The sequence below is a fragment of the Carassius carassius genome, chromosome 6 (assembly GCF_963082965.1).
Source record: "Carassius carassius chromosome 6, fCarCar2.1, whole genome shotgun sequence".
Lineage (NCBI taxonomy): Eukaryota > Metazoa > Chordata > Actinopteri > Cypriniformes > Cyprinidae > Carassius > Carassius carassius.
The window spans coordinates 38,566,747-38,589,938 of NC_081760.1; the positions used below are offsets into that span (position 1 = coordinate 38,566,747).

The 23,192-nt window shown below is 34.6% G+C and overlaps 1 protein-coding gene across 1 annotated transcript; it reads left to right on the top strand.

Annotated features, from left to right (window-relative positions):
• Nucleotides 1–1,652: 1,652 nt before the first annotated feature.
• On the top strand, nucleotides 1,653–23,056 carry LOC132141738 (B-cell receptor CD22-like). The gene is made up of 8 exons (XM_059551399.1): nucleotides 1,653–1,707; nucleotides 4,108–4,452; nucleotides 4,551–4,799; nucleotides 4,881–5,135; nucleotides 6,123–6,377; nucleotides 21,909–22,253; nucleotides 22,352–22,600; nucleotides 22,983–23,056. Exons 1-8 carry the CDS (start codon nucleotides 1,653–1,655, stop codon nucleotides 23,054–23,056), a joined length of 1,827 nt encoding a protein of 608 aa, XP_059407382.1.
• Nucleotides 23,057–23,192: the final 136 nt, after the last annotated feature.

The window sequence follows — 23,192 nt, forward strand, 5'->3', positions numbered from 1 at the left end:
ACCCACAAGACTCACACTTGTATAATGTTTTAATCAACATTAAATATTTTTTGTCTTAATTTTCACATGTGTTTAGTGCAGCATGTTCTCCCTGACTGACTTCTTGGGTCTGGTTTCACTTCCTCCAGATAAACTGAAGAAATAATTTATCAGATGATTTCAGACTAGAAGTCTGAGCTGTTTCAATGTAAATAAACTTCCACAGACTGATTTTAAAGTTTGTCAGTGCTATTGTTTTGTCATGTTTTTTCTTTTTAGGCCGTGTTAATTATTATTACTTTTTAAATGTCCTTAAAATTGAACTATGGTCTTATCCTGATTTGGTCTAAGCCCTGTCTGTGAAACCAGTCCATAATGTTCAAATTAAGTCAGCAGAGCAAAACACTTGAAGTGATCTTCGGTGGTGGATACAAGGGCTTTCTTATTTTCCAGAATAGCCCTGCTATTAAATCATAACTGATCATTTTACCCTGAACTTTTCAACTACATCAAAATTATGCAGCTACACAATGGAAAATGTGTCATTTCATGGTCTCAAAATACTCAACACCTAGTTTTCTGTAGTTCTAGTCCTGTAATATTTATTCTCTTATTAAGGGAAGGACACAGATATTTCTGCAACAGTGGGTAAAAAAAAAAAAAAAAAGATAATGTTTACCATGCAAAGCCAGTAAAGATAAAGTGCACGTGATAAGACAGTCACTCATTTGTCTGCTGCTGATCTGATGAGCTTCAACACGGTAAGACAAACACACTCATACTTCAATGAAAACTGATGATTACTGCTCATATAACAGCATCTTCCCAGCTAAGAATGTTATTGTTCTAAGAAAGTTCAGAGAACATTATATGTTCTGGGAATATTTCAGCTGCAAGTTTTATTTTAGTTCCCAGAATGTTGTTTTCTAAAAAGTAGGATAACATTCTCTAAAAATGTTAATTAATAACAATATTAAAACATCATCCCTTAACCTTCTAATTAAGATTTAAGCAGGAAACTTTCCATTCGACATTGGATGTGGACTCAAACATTGCTCCCATGTCAAATTTTTGTTGAAAGTAAAACCCCAACATTTGTCAACTTGACTTTATTTCTGTCATACTGAGATGAACAGAAGTTAAGATGTTGATGTCTGTTAAAAAGTAATAGTTTGGTTTGATGTCACCATAATGGTGATCAGTGTTAGCTTTATTTGGGTAATTTGACACTTGATTTGTCAATGTATTCTTTAGATGCAGTAGCTGTGTTTGTTATGACAAAAACAGCAAATTAACAAATGGTCAGATGATGCTGGTAGTTTGAAGAGGACTAAGACATCTATTAAATTTAGGTTTATTATTTATGCTCACCAAAACCCTCCCCAAAAAATCTGGGTCTTTATCTAGTGTGATAGGAAGCTTTAATAATGTTAGAGGATAATGTTCTAACGATATTTTCAATACACATTTTTTGAATGTTTTAGAGAATGTTATCTTACCCTTTAGCAGAACATTTTGGAAGCTAAAATAAAACTTGCTGGAAACATTCCCAGAACAGAAAAATTACTAGGTGGGTTAACATGAATCGTTCAGAATAGGTGATATAAACACAGCACAAGTTATGATTATTATAAGTGCTGTTTAATGTTGTATTATAGATATATTTGATGCTGATGTCGGTCAGAATGGCTCCTCGTCTTCCTCTGATCTTTCTGTTCATGATTCCCGGTGAGTCTCTGTTACATTCACATTACAAAAAATCTAATGTTTTTATTTAAGGACTCACAATGAGCGGCTGATTCTCATTCTCAAGAAAGGCACTTTCTTCTGTCCTGTTCTTACATATTTCCTTTTTGAACAGGTGAGAAACGGCTGTTACTTGCTAGTCAGGTGGTTTAGGAGGGACATGCTAATTGTTCAGAGCATCTGATTGGTCAAAAGTCAAAAGTCAGTGTAACGCTTGTTTTCTCAGAAGTAAATATGCATACGTTAAGCCTCATGAAGCTTTAAGCTTTTCAGCAAAGTGGTTGAAAAAAAGGGATAATTTCTGGAGGCTTCATTTGCTCACAATACCACCTAGTGGCCAAAAAAAGCAGATATATTACAGGAAAAGGTGTAAAGTCCAGGGTTCAGAAAGTAAAATTCCTGCCATATGTAACAGCAGGTATTTATCACTAATGCACAATCATAATTCAATAAGTCTCTTAAATGGTAAAATGGTAAATGGACTGCATTTATATAGCGCTTTCAACAGACCACATGGCCATCCAAAGCGCTTTACAATTTGCCTCACATTCACCCATTCACACACACACATTCACACACCGACTGCGGTGTCTGCCATTCAAGGCGCCATCCAGCTCGTCGGGAGCAGCTGGGGTTAGGTGTCTTGCTCAAGGACACCTCGACACTTGGTCAGGTGGAGCCGGGGATCGAACCACCAACCTTCCGGTTTGTAGACAACCTACATGAACCACTGAGCCACTGCCGCCCCCCACTGAGCCACTGCCGCCCCAGTCTTAATTATGTCATTGAATTTAACTCTTTGAGGACTTGAGATTTGACTTGAGACTAGTTTGTGGCTTGAAAAGAATGACTTTGTTGTTCCTCTGGTGAGATAAGCTGCTTAGTTCATGACTGGAACGAAAATATGGCAGGACTTTTACTTTCTGACCCCTGGACTTTACACCTCTGCCTGTAATATATCTGCTTGTTTTGCACTCTTTGGCCACCAACAAAAAATGCTAATTCATAAACCTACCCCACACCTTACCTTAACCAGTAGTGAGATACTACATGAGGAATTTTACTTTCTGACCCCTGGACTTTACACCTCTGTCTGTAATATATCTGCTTGTTTTACAGTTGTTGGCCACCAGATGGTATTGTGAGCAAATTAAGTGTCTAGAAATGAACCCTTTTGTGAACCACTTGGCTGAAAATCTTAATGCTTCATGAGGCTTCATCTTGCCATCACTAGCCTTCATTATTATGCACAATTGTTTATTGTTAACTTCACTCAACATCACAAGATGTTAGCTGCTGCAAGTTTAATCTCCTGGACTAGTCAAATTTACAAATTAGTCACTTGGACATTTTAAAGCGCTTAACGTCAAAGTACGTAGCTTAATGTTTTAAAAGGACCAAACTCTGTGAACAAATTATTAATAAAGCATTCTATTCACAGACAAGCAGATATGAGCCCAGAATACAAAACGCGTAATAAAACATATTCTGGGCTCATATCTGCAAATAGAATGTTTTATTAAAAATGTTTACTGAGTTTGGCCATATAAAAACGTGTTTTAATGCATTAAGTGTTTTCTTCCATAGAAACCCATTAGCATTTGAACGGTAGAACAATACTTAACACATAATTAATTGCATTGATTTCATATTGGCTTATATTGACAGAAAACCAGACCACATATGTGATGATGTATTAATCATCAGCAAGCAACCAGCACCATTGTAGCACATGTCCTCGTGCTGCTTTGCCACAACATAAAAAAGAACAACAATATCAACCCAAGTGTCAAATTACACAACTAAAACCAACACTTACCACTATTATGGTGACATCAAACCAAACTATTACTTTTAAACAAACATCAACGTCCACATCTAAACAACTGATTAAATCTTAATTAGACTGTTAGGTGATAATGTTCTACTAATATTATTAATAGACGTTTTTAGATTTTTTTAGAGAATGTTATCCTATCTTTTGAGAGAACATTCTGGGAACAAAAGTAAAACTACTTGCTAAAAACATTGTTAGAACAATCCATGGGAATGACAAGACATGCATGACAATCGCATGCTAATATTCGTGCAGCCCTAGTGAATATAATGTTTTATTAATTATTTGTTTACTGAGTTTGGTCTTTTTAAAATAATGTTTTAATGCTTTAAGTCTCTGTGCTTTTATTTCTGCTTTTCTGCAACACCCTTTATAAAAGCTGATGGTGAACTACACATCATTTATCACTCATTAGGTTATGATAAAATTATCTTATATTTCCTGTAACAAGTTGCTGTTTTAAGTTTTTTTTTAGGTATTATGTCTTTGTAGTCTGTTATAACTGATCAAACATAATTTTCATCCTGATGAATTCTGTGTTTCAGGGGTTTCTAGTGCTGATTGGGGTGTGAGTTACAGTCCTTTACACATCTGTGCACTAAAGAACTCAACAGTGATAATGAGCTGCACTTATACATACCCTACTGGATATAAGATTGAGAAAGTGTTCTGGACCAAAAACCCTGTAAAGGGTGAAGAGTTTCCAGATTTGTCTGAGGATCCTGAATACAGTCAGAGGCTTCAGTATCTGGGAGACAAACAGCAGAACTGCACCATCAGACTGAGTCATGTGACACAGAAGGACCAGCACATGTACTGTTTCAGATTCATCACTGATAAACCTAATGCCACATGGCTTGGTGAACCTGGAGTGACTCTTACTGTCACAGGTGACTTTCATGAGGCTGAGCTCTTCTTCTGTGCATTATGTTAAATAATAATCAGTGTATGACAGAAGCACCAGATATAAAATGTGTGTTGTGTTCAGATCTTCAGGTGGAGGCTCCTGAGAGAGTGACAGAGGGTAATAATGTCCGTCTGACATGTAAAAGCAGCTGCATTCTAACTGACAGAGCAACATTCATCTGGAACAGAAACTCAAAGCCATTAACTGAGAGAAGAGACAGAAACAATCAACTCCTGCTGCAGTCAGTCAGAAGAGAGGATGCAGGCAGATACAGCTGTGCTCTACACGGACACAGTTACATCTCTCCGGAAGTTCATCTCCGTGTCACCTGTGAGAACACATATTAATTTGTACTTTAAAATAACTTGAGTTTATTTTTGGATGACACATTTCATTTATTGTCCTCTTTAGACCCACCAGTGAGTGTCTCTCTGTCCATCAGTCCATCTGGTGTAATAGTGGAGGGAGATTCAGTGACTCTGGACTGCAGCAATGATTCAAACCCTCCTGGAGAGATCAGCTGGTTTAAAGGAGAAACAATTGTAGGATCTGGTAGAATCTTCAGCATCTCAAAGATCAGCTCTGATCACAGTGGAGAATACAAGTGTAAATCCATCAATGAACATGGAGAGAAATATTCTGATGCTGTGACTTTAAACGTCATGTGTGAGTTAATGATGATTAAGCAACTGTCGCAGCTAATTATTTTTTTGTTCTGAAAATGTTCTAAGAACATTAACATGGATTGTTCTAAAATTGTTTTTAGTGGGTAGTTTTATTTTTGTTGTCACCATTGTTGAGATTCATACACTAATTCTTGAGGTATCTGTGTGTCTAAAAATTATTTTCTTAAGTGATTTATGAACAATTCAATATAAAAAGTACAGGCAAAATCACGTATGATGTTCGTCATGGGTTGTAACACATATGCTATGTTCACTAATATTAGATTAATAGCATTGATTAGACTACAGATAAAACCAGTTGATCAGATTGTTACATGATAAATTATTTTATGTCAAGTATCCAACTCCTCCTTAATAAAAATTTTCCATCACTGTTATTGCTGTAACAAATATAGCTAAAGAGGTCAAACAAAAAGTAACGTTGAAAAGAGTCATACTGCCAAAGTAATGATCACAATAATGGTGACATCAAACTAAACTTATTTTCAATAAACCATCAACACCTCTGTTATTCTCAATAAGAACTTTTTTACATTTATGACAGAAATAAAGTCAGTCTTGTTTATAATCATTGAAGTTGGTAATACTGTTTTTGTTGTTATTTACGCTGGAGTTTGTCATCAAACAAAGGGTGGGTTTCCCTTTCAACCTACATTTGACTTCTGAGCAATGTCAGTCCACATCTAGTGTGATGGGAGGCATTATTAGAATGTTAGAGGGGAAGCATTATTAGAATGTTAGAGGATAATGTTCTAACAATGTTATCAATAGACATTTTTAGAATGTTTTTAGGTAATTTTATCCTACCTTTTAGCAGAACATTCTGGGAACTAAAATAAAACTTGCAGCTGAAAACATTCCCAGAACATGAACAATTTATTTGTGGGGTGATGTCAAATTTTTATTGTGGTTGCAAATCATAAATATAAATGTTTTGTTTGTTTGTTTTTCTTTTTTTCTGTTTTAGATCCTCCCAGGAGTGTCTCAGTCTCCATCAATCCATCTATTGTAATAATGGAGGGAGATTCAGTGACTCTGAACTGCAGCAGTGATTCAAACCCTCCTGCAGAAATCAGCTGGTTTAAAAGAGAAATGTTTGTAGCAGCTGAAAAAATCTACAGCATCTCAAAGATAAACTCTGATCACAGTGGAAAATATAAGTGCAGATCCATCAATGAACATGGAGAGAAATACTCTGATGTTGTGACTTTATATGTCATATGTGAGTTTATGAACCATATTCTATATTTTAACCACATATTCACCTGTTTTATTCATTATATGTCTGTATATTTTGTGGTATCTAGTCCTGTTAAACATAGGGTTTTTTGTCTGTATTTCAGCCGTCAAATTTTTCCCGTCAGTAGCTCTAGCTATTGCTATTGGTGTTTTACTCAGTGGAGCATCCGGTGTTTTCATGATGTACATTTGGTAAGACGTTCCTTTCAGAAATAACTGTTGTATGTTTGCAGTGTCAATATACTTTTTTACCACACATGCATATATAAAACTACCGTCATTACAGTAAGGTGTGTGTAATTTCCTAATATTAGCTTTAATAATGAATTTGTGTACACTGTAAAAAGTTATTATCTATAATTACTCAATAAAATTTTGTGTCAAAATATTACAAGCAATATTATTAATTAATTTTAACACATTTTAATTAATTAGAAATAATCATTCAAAATGCGTTGAATAACATGAAAAAAATAAGTAAAATTTACACAAAAATATTGATTTCATTGGACAAAAAAAAAACACTATGCTAAAGAATACGATGTTCATGAAACACCCTTTGAAAACATTATATGCATGCTCATGACATCAACCTTTTTACAAATTCACATTTTTGTTGATTACATAAATATGATACAAAAGGCTGTGTCTTAAGGCCCCCAAAACAGAGTTATTGAAGACACCTAAAGTTCACCAACAGAATCAAAGGGTAAATGATTGGTTACCATTATAGTGGTTAGTGTTTGGTTTAGTTGGGCTCGTGACCCTTGTTTTAATTTTAAAATTTGCATTGCTGTTGTAACTCAGTTATAACAGCTAGACAAGCTAAGAGAAAAGATGATCAGCTGGTGTTGGTTATGCTTCTACATAATCTTTGTTTTACATGAATATCTGAACTCATTCAGAGCCTGATCTCTGAGTTAAATTAACTTTCATTCTAGCAGCCCTGTGAATCAACAATAAAAGACCTGGAACTTTCTGTATAATCTAGATTTTAGAGTTTAATAAGTTTTCTGATTAAAACAAGGGGAGGGGAGCCTTATTTTGGCACACAGTGACATCAAGAACCGGCGTATGAATCTCAAGAATGGTGACAAACAGCATATTCAGATGAACTGTAAGAATCACAAAACAAGCTACTATATGGAATTGCTGCTGATAATTTATTCATGCTGCAAAGCATGATGGGAGCCATAAATGAGTTTTAATTGGTGGCACCCAGAATTCAGTGCAACATGCTTTTTCATGGTCACCATTGTTTAGGCTCTCAGGCTGATTCTTGATATCTCTGTGCCTACATGAACATACTTTTTTTTATAAATAAGGTTTTGATCAGTGGTGTTTCTAAGAATTTCTCTGGTTATGATGGAAACACCAAAACTTCACTTTGTACAACCAAAGGACATCTGTTATTGACAAGACACATCCAACTCAGATACTCAGATCACCTGTTCTCACTTTCTTCTTGGCTTATCTAGCTGTTGTATCACAACTAGCAAAAAATTCCTGTTTAAAAATCTATTTAGTTGTTTTGTTTTGTTTATTATTAATTTTAAGGTGGTCAAACACTGACCACTATAATGGTAACCAAATTATTAATTTTTTTCCTTCAGTGATTCTGTTCGTGAACTTTAGGTGTCTTCAATAACTCTGCTTTGGGGGCCTTAAGACACAACCTTTTGAACATGATGCCTTAATCATATCTATGTAACGAACAAAAATGTGAATTAAAAAGGTTGACGTCATGTGCATGTATATAATGTTTTTGAAGGGTGTTTCATTATCGCCAACTACTGGCCGGGCATGCATAACATAGTATTTGTTAGCATAGTTTTTTTTGTTTGTTTTTTTGTCCAATGAAATCAATATTTTTGTGTAAATTTTACTTATTTTTTTCATGTTATTCTACTCATTTTGAATGATTGTTTCTAATGAATTAAAATGTGTTAAATTTAATAATATTGCTTGTAATATTTTGACACAATTTTATTGAGTAAATAAAGTTTTTACAGTGTACCACATGGGAAACACCATTGATAGTGTTTGACTCATGCTTCCTCTTCAGTAAAACCCACAACGTTTCTGCAAGTCTCTTCTTTATTTTAAGTTTAAAACTCAAGTATAAACTTTATGACTTCTACTCTGTCTTGTGCAAAAGCTTCCACACTCAGACATAACACCATTGTATGCAGATGGTATCTCTTTAAATGTGCTGTTTATTCATCTTTCTTCTGACAGTCTTACTAAAAGGATGAACAGAAGATCTGCTATGAAGGAGTCTGTGGTGAGATGATCAGTTATTTACAGTGTTTTTCTGCATGAGAGATGTTTCCTACAGCCGCTATATGAGCCGTACAGAGATATGAAGAGTACAGGACACCTCCCAGCAGGCACAGTACATCAATGTGACGTCAGGAAGACGTTGGATTAGTTGGAGTCCAACGTCTTCCTGACGTCACATTGATGTACTGTGGCTACACAGCAAAATCCCCAGTGTTAATTTAACACTCTGAGTGTGGAGTCTGTGGACTCATATAAACTCTGAAGCAGTGTTTAAAATTAACACTGAAGCAGAGTTGAATTTAATGAGATAATTAAGAAATTAATTGAGTTATGATTGAGCATTATTGAAGACACCTGATGTTAACAAGCAGACTCACAAACAAGAAAATCACAATTTGTGTGTCACCATTATAGTGGTCAGTGTTTTCTTTAGTTGGGATCTTGAACCTTCAGTTATTTACATTCGACTTTGTAGGGCTGTGGTAACAGAATTATAACATACAGACAGACCAGAGCCAAGGCAATCATGTGTGATATTGATTGTGGTTTGAGCTAATTGCCATGGAATGACCTGAATGCGTGAGTTCAGGTTTCATTAATGTATACATATTGAAGTGGGAAAAAAAAGATAGCAATCAAGCATTTTTGGCACAATATGACATGTTTTTAAAAGTTAGTTCTATATAAAGAAAAAAATTCATTAGTTTAGACACACAGACATCAAGAATCATCATGAGCATCACAACAAGGGTGACCATCAAAAAAGCATGTTGTAGCCAATAAAAACTTATCCATGGCTCCCATCATGCTTTGCGGCATGAATAAATTATGAGCTGAACTGTCTTTTTAACTTTTTATTCTAACTATATTTTATTTTTGCTGTTTTTATGTGAATTTTTAGTATCTAGTTTTGTGATGGTCAGAGTAGATCTGTTTATCTGGATATGTTGTTTGTCACCGTTGTTGAGATTCATACGCTGATTATTGTTATCTGTGTGTGCCTAAAATAAACACTCATTAATTAATTTAAAAAAAAAAATCAGAATCACTTGTAAGAGATGTCTACAAAATGATTAGAAAATGCAGACGCTTTCATTGGGGAATCAAAGCTGTTACAATCTACAATGGAGAAGTATTTAGAGAAAACACTGTAAATGAGTTCAGTATCTCAGGTCAAACAATGATTACATTAAAACATAATCATCACCATCCGCTGATTTTTGCTCTAGACTTGCAAAACAAATTTTAAAAGTAAAAAGCCACAGGCCAAGATCAAAACTAAAGCAAACATTGGCCACTAAAATGGTGACACACAGATTGTGATTTTCTCATTTGGTGAGTCTGCTTGTTAACATCAGGTGTCTTCAATAATGGTCAATCATAACTCAATTAACTTCTTTATTATCTCATTAACTTCAACTCTGCTTCAGTGTTACTTTTAACACTGCTTCAGAGTTTATATGAGTCCACAGACCCCACACTCAGAGTGTTAAATTAACACTGGAGATTTTGCTGTGTACTGGGAGATGTCCTGTACTCTTCTGTCAGACATCATATTTTGGTTGAAAATGAAAGTCGGGTTGACGTCTAAACCCAACTTTGTTTGACATCAAACTCAGACATCAGACACACTTTAATTTTGGTTGGAATAAGCATCACACTGCAACAAAGGGGTGAAATGCATGGCAGCACATTAAATATCTCAAGATCTCAGTAGAGGAGGATTAAACAACTCCACAAACAGCATTACCAACTTCACTTATTACTAACCAGACTGACTTTATTTCTGTCAGACTTCTACAAAAGCTCTTATTGAAAATTAACAGGGGTTTAACTCTGATGTGTTTAATTTCTATAACAGCATAACAATTCAACACCATAACAGTGATTAGTGTTTCCATTAGTTGGGCTCTTAACACTTATGCCTTTTGTGCCTGCTGTGACAGTTTGTTTGTCGAGCACATTTGCAGCATCAAAGAAAGCTGAAATGACATGACATCAACAATCAGCGTATGAATCTCAACAATGGTGACATGGTTCATGCAGCAATTCATGCTGGGAGCCATGAGTTTTATACTATGGTGATTCCCAGCATGCATTGCTGCATGAAGCATGTCACCATTGTTGAGATTCATATACTGATTATTGATCTCCATGTGTCTCGAAAGATTTTTCTCTCAAAATGTATTTAAAAGTAAAAATTCATAATGTCTGATCTGAGGGAAGAATGTATTGTTTCTTATTGTTTGTTAATAATAAATAACTGCTTTGTGTCAATGACAAGAAAAATAAATTTCCTCAATCTTTTTTCATCATGATGAAAACTGCATCACCTTAACTTTATGGCACCTTTTATAACAAATTATGTGTTTTGGTAATCACCATTACAGGAACCACAGACTTACTTTGATTTAGTTGGGTAGTTAGACTTACTAAAGCAAACTACCCAACTAAATCAAACACTGATCACAATAATGGTTTGACAATAATGGTTAAAACATTTTCAAATAAAACATCAACAGCTAAAGTTGTTAATTCTCAACAATAACTTCTGTAGAGGTCTGACAGAAATAAAGTCAAACTGGTTAGTAATAAGTGAAGCTGGTAATATGTGTACTGCCATGCATTTCACCATTCTTTATGTTTTTTGTTTGTGTGTGTGTTTATTCCAGCCAAAATTCAGCATCTGCCCAAGTTGGAGCTTGACGTCAATCAGTCGTTGGATTTAGACGTCAAACCGATTTTAATTTTCAACCAAAATCCAACGTCTAACCGACGTTTGAGTCTACATCCTGTGCTACCTTTTTTTTTTATAAAATTGTGGCAACAGATTACAATCAATATTATTAATAAAATGTAACACTTTAACAATTTAACAATTTAAATTATTTAGAATTAATGAAATCAGATGCTTACAAGCAATAAAATGAAATTCAATCACAATATTATTAATTATATTTAACACATAAGAATTCATTAGAATTAATCAAATGAGATGCTTAGATATGAAACATTCAAAATGAGTTAAATAGCACAAAAATAAGTTGAAACAAAAAACAACAACAAATAACAAAAAAATAAAAATACATTGAGAAAAAAAAAAAAAACACTATGCTTAACGAATACTATGTTATGCATACCAGGCCAGTAGTTGGTGACTAAGAAATCTTGTTTTTGTTGATTACATGTAGATGATACAGGCATCATGTTAAAAACATGTTTTTAACAAGCCCCCAAAATAGAGTTATTGAAGACACCTGATGTTAACAAACAGAATCACTGAAGAAGAAGAATCTAAATTTGGGTTACCCTTATGGTGGTCAGTGTTTGCTGCAGTTGGACTCTTGACCCTTAAACTTGATATATATATATATATCTATATATATATAGAGATAGATAGATAGATAGATAGATAGATAGGTAGGTAGGTAGATTGCTGTAAAAAATAAGATCAGGTGGTGTTGTTTGTTTTGACATCATTTGATTTCAGTTGGCTGTGTCATATCAACAACAATTTTTAGTAGCTTGTTTTGTGATGCTTACAGTCCATCTGAATATGCTGTTTGTCATCATTCTTGAGATTCATATGCTGGTTCTTGATGTCACTGTGTGCCTACACTGTAAACCCTAATGTTGTCTTGACTTAAAAAATCAAGTAATGTTGACTAAACATTACTTAAAATTTTGCATTTTGGCCCTGTCACTTAAAAATATGAGTTAATTTAACTAATTTACCTTCAAAATGCATAAACTTAAGATTTCAAGTGTTGTGAGCTCAAAATCATGAGAATTCCTTTGGAAAAACTCAACGTCACTCTGTTCTTCCTTTAATGCGATTGGCCATGGTAGGAATTCTGCCTAGCAACAAGAGAACAAAAGCACTGATTGGTGGATTACAAAATTCGTCCTTTTGGTCTGTTTGGTTCGCTGAACTACATTTCAAGAGGACATTTTTTTAGTGTATTATGTTAGGTGAGTAAAGTTATGCAGATATAAATTTGTCTCGCATGATTTCTACTAGTGAAATATGTTATCCTGGTGGCCCAATCGTTTTCCTTTGAGAGAAAGAACATGGCAGCTAATGTTACTGCTTAACTCGTTAGACCAATACACTGGAAACCCTAATAAGTTGACTGAACTAAGTTGATTGAGTAAACTCGTTGCTTCAATTTAATTGAGTAATGGAGTCTCCCAAAACTTACATATTTAAGTTTATTTAACTTGACGCTTTTGTAGAAAACGCTAATAAGTTGACTGAACTAAATTGATTGAGTAAACTCGTTGCCTCAATTTAATTGAGTAATGGAGTTTCCCAAAACTTACATATTTAAGTTTATTTAACTTGACGGTTTTGTAGCTTGTACTTAAATCACTCAGTTCACTAAACTTGGTGCTTATTTAATGTACTTAAACGATTATGTTCACTTAACTTGGTATTAATTTAAAGTGTACTTATATATTTAAGTTAACTCAACATGTAAATTTAACTGAAAATTATGTTCTTATTTTTGATCGCACACTATTTGCACACTGAAGTAAAACAAATAACAGCATATTTAAACTTTCATCTAGAGAAGCTATTATTGAGAACTAACAGAGGTTTAAATGTTGATACTTGATTCATTTGAAGTCACCATTGTGGTGGAAAGTGTTTGGTTTAGTTGGGATCTTGGTCCAGTTACTTCTTGTGTAAGCTTGACTTTTGCTGCTATAACAGTGTATTTCAAAACGCTGTTTTTGTGGCGAAGAAAGACAAATTTAAAAGAGCTCAGGTGTTTCTAGCTTTTTGTTGGTGTAGGCTTGTCTCTAGCTGCTGTAACTTGTGTGTTGTGAAACACTGTTATTGTGGCAATGAGAGTTGAGATCAAACATGCACATCTTGCTTGTAATGGTGACAAGTTAAAATAAAATGTATTGCTGCAACTGTGGATTCACATTTATGGATAGAAACCTAGTAGATAAAATAATGTACTTACTTTTTGAAGACAGATTACGTCGTCACAAACAGACATCAAGATTTTGGATATGCATCACATCAATGGTGACAATCAGAACAAAAAAGGTTGTAAAATAAGGATGAGTTTGTGCTATGAAGCTCTTTTGTCTGTCACCGTTGTTGTGATGCATATGCTAAATCTAGTAGTCTGTGTGTCTGAGTACATGAACCTTTTACTCAAAATATTTCAAATGCATTCATTTTGTCCTACTTCAAAATAAGTATTTTGCTCTTGGTGCCGGTTATAAATATCAAACAAAACTTATTTTATGATCTCAAATACGTATTATTTGATGACTTTCTCATCAGCAAAAAACATCTGATAACACCTGAGCTCATTTAAATCTGTTTTTTTTTTCACGACAAAAACAGCGTTTTAAAATACACCAACCCAGCAGCAACTGGACCAAGATCCCAATTAAACCAAACACGTTCCACCACAATGGTGACTTCAAATGAATCAAGTATCAACATTTAAACCTCTGAGTGATTTAGGTAGAGTCTACAAAACCGTCAAGTTAAATAAACTTAAATATGCAAGTTTTGGAAGACTCCATTACTCAATTAAATTGAGGCAACAAGTTTACTCAATCAATTTAGTTCAGTCAACTTATTAGGGTTTTCAGTGTACAAAAAATGGTTCTCTTTCTCCACTACATTTTTGTTTTCTTTATTAGAACTCTTAAACTCCAAGTATTTTATTGTTGAATGACAGGGATTGCTATAATGAATGCTCGTTTAACTCAAAGAACAGGCTCTATTTATAACAAAAATCATAACCAACATCACCTTAATATTTTACTCTTAGCATGTCTAGCAGTTATAATTCAGTTATAACAGCCACGCAAAATGTAATATTAATACTAAAGCAAAACACTAAAGCAAACACTGACCACTATAATAGTAACCCTATAAATTTACCATTGTTTTCCTTCAGTGATTCTGTTCTGCTCAATAACTCTGTTTTGGGGGACAGGAAGACACAAACTTCTGAACATGATGCCTGTATCATACCAACACTGTTAACAATTGATGTAATTTTACAGTACATTTTACAACAATACACTGTATTCATGGTTTTTATTGTAAATGCAAATGCATGATGGGAAATTGATGGACAGTCCTGTAATATTATTGTAACTACACTGTAGAAACATTGTTTTACACACACCACAAAGCATTGTGGGATAGCATTAAAACTGGTACTTTCATATTCTTTCTAACATAAAAAAGTCAAGTTTCCGTATTAGTAAAATGTTATTTTAAGGTTAGTAAAATGTTCCTGCAACATTCTCTCAGTCATTCAAACACCTGCTTTGAACAAGCAAGAAAGAAAGAGAAATAAGAACACACACAAACGTTCTTCAGCCACAACTTCACAAACAGCATTAGCAGCTTCACTTATAGTAATACTAACCAGAATGATTTTATTTCTGTCATGCATCTACAGAAGTTCTTATTGAGAATTCACAGAGGTTAAGTTGTTGATGTCTTATTGAAAATGTTTTTTGAGATCACCATCATAGAGATCAGGGTTTGCTTCAGTTGTGCTCTTGACCCTCAACTTTTGCTGCAATACTTTTTTCTGCAGCAGTTGCAGTTGTTTTCAGAAAACATTTTTTCATATATATAGCAGATCAACAAGTCTGTTTTAATAGCAACCTACTGACTGCACTAAAATGGTTTAAGTGACCCAACTGATATAAAAATAAATAATTTGAAACACTGTTGTGGTTCATAAACTGATGTTTAACAGTGCATAAATATAACATTATATAACATATAATTGAACTTTTTTTTAGGTTATTTATACACTCACAGACATCAACATTTTGCGTATGAAACACAACAATAGTGATATGTTTCATGCCAGCATACAAAACATGTTCATGGCTCCAACCATGCATTGCTGCAATTTTGTTTTTCGGGATTGTCACCACTGTTGAGGATTGTACGACAACAATACAAAATACAACATTGTATTGTATTAATGCAACTGTAATCACAGCAACACTGCTGAATAAACACAGAACATTATTGTATTAAATCAACAGTATATTTCTTGTATATTACTTGGTGTAAATTCATGGCAATTAGTTGCCAGGAGTTTCCTGTAAAAATACAATACGTTTTTAACAGTGTATGTAAGCAACAAAAATGTGAATTTGTAAACAAAGTTGACATCATGTGCATGCATATAATGTTTTCATAGGGTGTTTTGTGATCGTCAACTACTGGCTTGGCATGTATAGCATAGTATTCTTTAGCATAGTGTTTTTTGTTTGTTTGTTTGTTTTCAATGAAATTAATATTTTTGTATAAATTTTACTTAATGTTTTTCATGTTATTCTACTCATTTTTAATGATTGCTTGTAAGCATCTAATTTTAAAATTTCAAATTTTTCTAATGTGTTACATTTAATCAATAATACTGGATGTAAAATTTGAAACAATGTTGAGTAAATAAAATGAATATTTTTTTACTGTGCATGACCATCTCTCGCCCTCTTCCTCACAGACCGTTCGTCCCAGACCTCCTGAAGATTCTTCATTCTAAACATGAGAATCCATCAGTAAGTGTCTGAACTGCAGCTCCTCTCAAGATAATCAAGAAAACTCTCTTCAATTCTAGTTTGATTGTTTTATCAAGCTTGTGGAAGGTTTATAATATTGTTGATGAACTTCAGTCAGTCGTTCTTCTTGTTTGTTCAGATCAACAGGAAGATGCTGCAGTGAAAGGCGGAGCACAAATGAACCAATCCTGAGCTGTGTGGGCGGAGCCACATATGATTGACAGGTGTAATTAGTGAAGAGTTGATGAAGCATTGTATTTCTTTGTAGTTTAGGAAACATGATGTAACAGTGATGTTAAATAAATGTTATTGTAAACATAAATTTGAAGCTCACTGTGTTAACATTTTAAAAATATATTTTCCTGTAGTATTTCAATTGCACACCTTCACAATGGACAATGCATTGTTTTTTGGTCTCAATATTATCAGCTTGAGTTTTCTGCCTGTGTTTCTGTAACTTTCCCTTTAATCGATCAGTTTTATTTGAAATTATCTTATATGTGTTTGTTCAATCAAACTTCCATCAGAGGACACCATCTCTGCTCCTGACATCAACACTGATGTTGGTCAGCTGTCAGTCATCAATAATCACCTTTGTGTGTGTTGTTTTATACTGCACTGTGTTTAAAGTACTTCATATGTTTGTATTATAATTCTGAGCACATCCATTCAGCATATTCTCTGGTTTCTTCAGTCTCTGTTTGGTTTAATAGCGTCTATTTACCTCATTATTATTTGAAAATGTTATTTGCTTCAGGGACACAATTTTATTAAGAAAATGTAAAAACATTTAGATGCCTCATTTGAATATCAGTTCTGATTGGTCAGTTTCGTAATGAGAGCCCACTGGGAAAAGTTACGTCCAGTGGACGTCTTTTTATGTTTTTGCTGACTTTGAAAAGACGTCCACCGAGGAGCCAGAATGAAAGTTTTCATGACGTCTTTTTTTACGTGTTCTGTACGTCCGATTTAGACGTTCAAGGTTAAAAACTAGATCAAAAGTGGTCAGTAGAAATATTTTCAACATCATTTAAGGTTCATGTTTGACCCATGTCTGAAGCATACATTGAAAAAAACACCAACTTGTTGGCCGGCGACAGCCTTTTGAAATCACTACCGGTTCCCTTTCAAGTGAACTGCATTCTCTATGGGCCGCTATGGGGAAAAGTATACCCACGCCGCCATGCTGAGGGGAGTGCAGGCCAGATTCATGGCAAACACTAAGTACCAACTCTACCATTTCCATGGGAGTTGCCCCTGGGACGTTGTCTGTGACAGTATCCCTTATGGCCAAAGGCCTAAGCTACATACCCAACTTAATTGTTATGGGCTCGGCCCGGGGTAGAGGTGAAGGCTTGGAATCAGGAAAGATTCCTTTAAAGGGATACGGCTAAGAACCTAGCATTTTATACTAAGTCTTCCCTGTCCCACATTATGCTGGCTTTCACATAAGCATGCTGAAGGAGCTGTCTCAACAGATCTCTAGCAGCAACACCCTGTTTAGATAGGTATCCGAGGACACATAGGGGGAATGGCGCCCAAGATAGGGCATGAAGCAACTGCACGAAGCCCTCACCATATAGGATTTTAGAAAGAACACAGAATAATATCGTGCGAATTTACCACAGTGTGGATTTCAAAAAGTGTGCAAAGACTTCACATGCACACCAACCATAGCATGGATTTTCAAATACTGTTCTAAGGAGGGCCTCTCATGGCACTCTGAGCAGCTCATACATGGAATGGTGCCTCTCAAAACAGTATGTTTTAGAGTCATCATCTCGATCTGTGAAAATAACACTGGAGCGCTTTGGGGGAAAAAACATAGAACAGTCTCATATGAGAGGAGGACTACGAGCTCACGAGTAGCGCGCTCATCAAGCGAGTACGTTTGCAGTCTGCAAGACAGGGGCGTAACTTGAAGTAGCAGGCGTAACTTGAAGTTGTCCAAATCACACAGAACCACGTGAGATCTCAAAACGATAAGTTGTTGGCAATATGGCGGCTTTAATTAGGGCACAGGGTAGAATATTGATTACGTTTTAAGGGAGACAGGGGTTTAAGGCAGGATTTGATGCATGATGTGTGTGTAGATGTTAATGTTAGGGGACAATGTGAGAGATGTGTACGTTTTAGTAGGAAAACATATTATCTGATCCACACTCCGGAACAGAAGAGGGTGGTAATGCACCAATAAGCTGGATGCCAACTGCCGTTAAACTGGAAAGAAGACAAATATGATATTGCTATGAGTGACAATGGTGAGAATATTTTTTTTCCCAAAATAATTATTTAAATTGAAGTGTATAAGTCATGTTCATACAGTGGTATTTTTTTGGAGTTAATAATTTATTAAAACTAAGGCGTAAAGTAAGCAACATATAAGCAAAAGGTTTAAAGACGCTATCCCCAGGTTTCACAGGCTTAATCTAAACCCTGTCTGTGACCTACATAATATAGCATATTTGTGATTTTGCTGTAAACATGTTTTATAATGCATAACTAACAGGGGAGCTCCATTAAGTACACGACTCATTAGTGGATTTAAATAAACCATATATACTTCTTGAAGACAATTACTAAAATGTCTATTTATCATCTGACTGGATAATGTTTGACAAGTATTGTAGATGAGCACATCTAACAAACATGAAAAAGGTGTCTGGAAATTACATTGAAATAACATGACTCTAAATCCTGAGAGTGTTTTTTTGGTCCATAAACAGTATAAATTATGCCTAAATGAACCTTAAATGATGTTGAAAATATGTCCACTGACCACTTTGAACTAGTTTTTAACCTTGTAAGGAGGTTCTGTGAACGTCTAAATCAGACATACAGAAGACGTCAAAAAAGACGTCATAAAAACTTTCATTCTGGCTCCTCAGTGGATGTCTTTTCAACGTCAGCAAAGACATAAAAAAGACGTCCACTGGACGTAACTTTGCCCAGTGGGGCAGATCAGATTTAATGAGGTATTGCGATTTGTACGTTATTAAAACTGCAGTTTGGTACTTCTCTGCAGTGCTGGCATTTGTGAAAATTTGCACTGGCTATTTTGAGCTACTGGCATATAATATGCGTCCATATAATGGCGTGTGATCCCTATAAATACACGCATACAGAATTACAGTATTTCAGAACTCATGCAAATATAACCTGTTCTTTCTTAAGTGAACACTTAGGGAACTGTTGGGGGGGGGGTTCTGATGTGTATAGGGCTGTGAATCTTTGGTTAGGCAGTAATTCGATTCACAATTCATAGGTTTTCGATTATTTTCGATTATCGAACTATTTTTGCAAATTTAGAACGATTCAAAATTAAATTTGATTTGATTATAACGATTCGATTCTGCACTCTTTAAGTGCATTAATAGGATTATTTAAATGCTTGCCCTAAAATCTTTAAATGCTTAGTCAGGAGGCAAATTACACCATCCTTTTTGGCCATTCGTGAGTTCAGGTTTTTTTAATGTATACATAAATTAAGTGAAAAAAAAGATAACAATCCAGCCTTTTTGGCATAATATGACATGTTTTTAAAAGTTAGTTTTACATAAAGAAAAAAATATTTCTTCTTCTTCGATGTTTAACGGCGGTTGGCATCCACAAAAAAAAAAAAAAAATTTAGTTTAGACAAACAGACATCAAGAATCAGTGTGAGCATCACAACAACGGTGACCATCAAAAAAGCATGTTGTAGCCAATAAAAACACATCCATGGCTCCCATCATGCATTGCGGCATGAATAAATTGTGGGCTGAACTGTCTTTTTAACTTTTTATTCTAACTATATTTTATTTTTGCTGTTTTTATGTGAATTTTTAGTTTCTAGTTTTGTGATGTTCAGAGTAGATCTGTTTATCTGGATATGCTGTTTGTCACCGTTGTTGAGATTCATAAGCTGATTCTTGTTATCTGTGTGTGCCTAAAATAAAGACTCTTTAATTAAAAAAAATATATATAAAAACAGAATCACTTGCAAAAGATGGCTAAAAAATGTGTAGAAAATGCATATGCTTTCGTTGTGAAATCACAGCTGTCACAATCAATAATGGAAGTTTTATTTAGAGAAAACACTGTAAATTAGTTCAGTATCTCAGGTCAAACAACGATTACATTAAAACATAATCATCACTACCCGATGACTTTTGCTCTTGGTTTGCCAAACAAATTTTAAAAGTAAAAAGCCACAGGCCAAGATCCCAACTAAAGCAAACACTGACCACTGTAATGGTGACACACAAATTGTGATTTTCTCGGTTGGTGATTCTGCTTGTTAACATCAGGTGTCTTCAATAATGGTCAATCATAACTCAATTAACTTCTTAATTATCTCATTAACTTCAACTCTGCTTCAGTGTTACTTTTAACACTGCTTCAGTGTTTATATGTGTCCACACTCAGAGTGTTAAATTAACACTGGGGATTTTGCTGTGTAGGTTTAGAAAAAAAACAACAACTTTTGTCCATTGTTAGATAATAGTTTAATTATGCTATGGCATGGCATGGCATACGTAAAAATATATGTAAGCCAAGATTTAAAAAGAACTTTAAATGTATTATATATAAGCTAACATTTTGTCACACCGCGGCATAGCCATCCTTTCAAAAGTGACAGAAATGTCAAATACCATCATTTTTTGTATGCAGCATATGTATTATCATTATTATTATTATGTTTACAATGAATTATCTTCTTTTTTATTATATTTAATTTGCTATAAGAAATCAAATACTCTGCTCGACAATAATCATTTGTAATCTATACATTTTTCCTAATGGCAATTTTATTATTGTTTTATATAGGCTACTACATTTAATTAGCTGTTATTTTAATTTTCTGCACTTAAAAAGGTAAAAAATATACTTTATAGTTTCTCTACTGTAATGATGTCAATTAGCACTGCATCATTCATAAATTGTATTTCTTAACGTTCCATCAGTTCATTCTACTTTTATTCAGTTTAGCTTTAGATAAAGCCTGGCACATCTATAAGAGCGAGACATCTTCTCTTTCAGTGTGAAAACTTCTTCATGCAATTTTCACATAATAAAATGCTATAGAAGCTATTTAACTTTTTCTCTCCATCAGCGAATAATGATCCTGAAAGAAAACACGCCAGATGTCTGTTTGCTAAAGTTTAGGTGAGAAACCCCAAAGGCCTTGTGTCTTTTATAAATATCCAGAAGTCTTCTGTTATTTGCTGCACAGAGTCATGTGGTTTAGGGAAGTGTTCATTGTTCAGAGCATCTGATTGGACCAAAAGTCAGTGCAACTTTAGAATATTTTTGGCTCAAGATCTCAGAAGAGAATATGTTAAATAGTTCAGTAGCTCATAGATGAGCAGATCTGATAAATGTGAACTAAAACCCATATTTTAATGTCATTGGTTAATAAATCAACTTTATTTCTTAATCTTGTTTTTCATTAGTTGACAGTGTAGCGTGTTGTTCATGAATGATTTCCTGGTTCTCTTTTAACTCCTTGGTCTCTTTGCTTTTGTTTCCAAACTGATGATGGACTTCACGTTATTTATTACTCAATATATTAGGAGAAAATGAGTTGTTTTTTTTTCAATAAAAAAGTATCATGATGTGTTCATGTTCTGTTTTAGCTGATAAAAAAATAATTTTCCTCCTGATTAATTCTGTGTTTCAGGGGTTTCTAGTGCTGGTTGGGGTGTGAGTTACAGTCCTTCACACATCTGTGCACTAAAGAACTCATCAGTGATAATGAGCTGCACTTATACATACCCTACTGGATATAAGATTGAGAACGTGTTCTGGACCAGAAACCCTGTGAAGGGTAAAGAGAATATAGATCTGTCTGAGGATCCTGAATACAGTCAGAGGCTTCAGTATCTGGGAGACAAACAGCAGAACTGCACCATCAGACTGAGTCATGTGACACAGAAGGACCAACACATGTACTGGTTCAGATTCATCACTGATAAACCTGATGGAAAATGGACTGGTAAACCAGGAGTGACTCTCACTGTCACAGGTGACTTTCATGAGGCTGAGCTCTTCTTCTGTGCATTATGTTGAATAATAATCAGTGTATGACAGCAGCACTAGATATAATGTGTGTGTTGTGTTCAGATCTTCAGGTGGAGGCTCCTGAGAGAGTGACAGAGGGTCATAATGTCAGTCTGACATGTAAAAGCAGCTGCACTCTGACTGACAGAGCAACATTCATCTGGTACAGAAACTCACAGCCATTAACTGAGAGAAGAGACAGAAACAATCAACTCCTGCTGCAGTCAGTCAGAAGAGAGGATGCAGGCAGATACAGCTGTGCTCTACATGGACACACTTACATCTCTCCTGCTGCTCAGCTCAATGTCTCTTGTGAGTACAGACAGATGTTTTCTCTTAATCCTTTACTTTGAAAGTTGTCATGATTACATTTTTCTGATTAATGGACAGTTTGTGGAAGCCCTTGTCCTTTTTCTAAAATCATAAGTCATTTAATTGTTTCATTAACAACACTGCTTCAGTGCTACTTTAATACTCTGTATTGTGGAAACACATGAACATAGAGAAGTGTTTAGTTAACTCTGGGGACTTGTGAAGTATTACATCAATCATTACCTGTTTAAATTACGTATGACTGACACATATGAATCACAGTAAGTTTATTTATGTAATCCAAACTGATGGAAAATGAATTAAATAGTTAAATATTTGTTAAGTGTGTAAGCAAAAGATATAAACACTCTTTTCTTGACAGGCCTGGGCGAAATTAAAAAGTTGTCTTTCTTCTGGACGGTCAAACTAACTGTCAATCACACTAGCATCCAATAAGAAAATACTATGAAATACTGGGCCTTAATTTTCAACAGTCTCTAAAAGAAAAAAAAAAAAAATATATAATGTCTAAGGTTGAGAAGGAAACTGTTTACAAATGCAGTGTTTCATCAATGAATAAAAATGCATAGAA

Bases quoted from the DNA above. Each gene is read 5' to 3' on its own strand.
- LOC132141738 (XM_059551399.1), top strand. From the start codon at position 1,653: ATGTCGGTCAGAATGGCTCCTCGTCTTCCTCTGATCTTTCTGTTCATG. The intron at 1,708-4,107 runs GTGAGTCTCTGT...TCTGTGTTTCAG, and splicing joins CTTTCTGTTCATGATTCCCG to GGGTTTCTAGTGCTGATTGG. The intron at 22,601-22,982 runs GTGAGTACAGAC...TTTTCTTGACAG, and splicing joins TGCTCAGCTCAATGTCTCTT to GCCTGGGCGAAATTAAAAAG.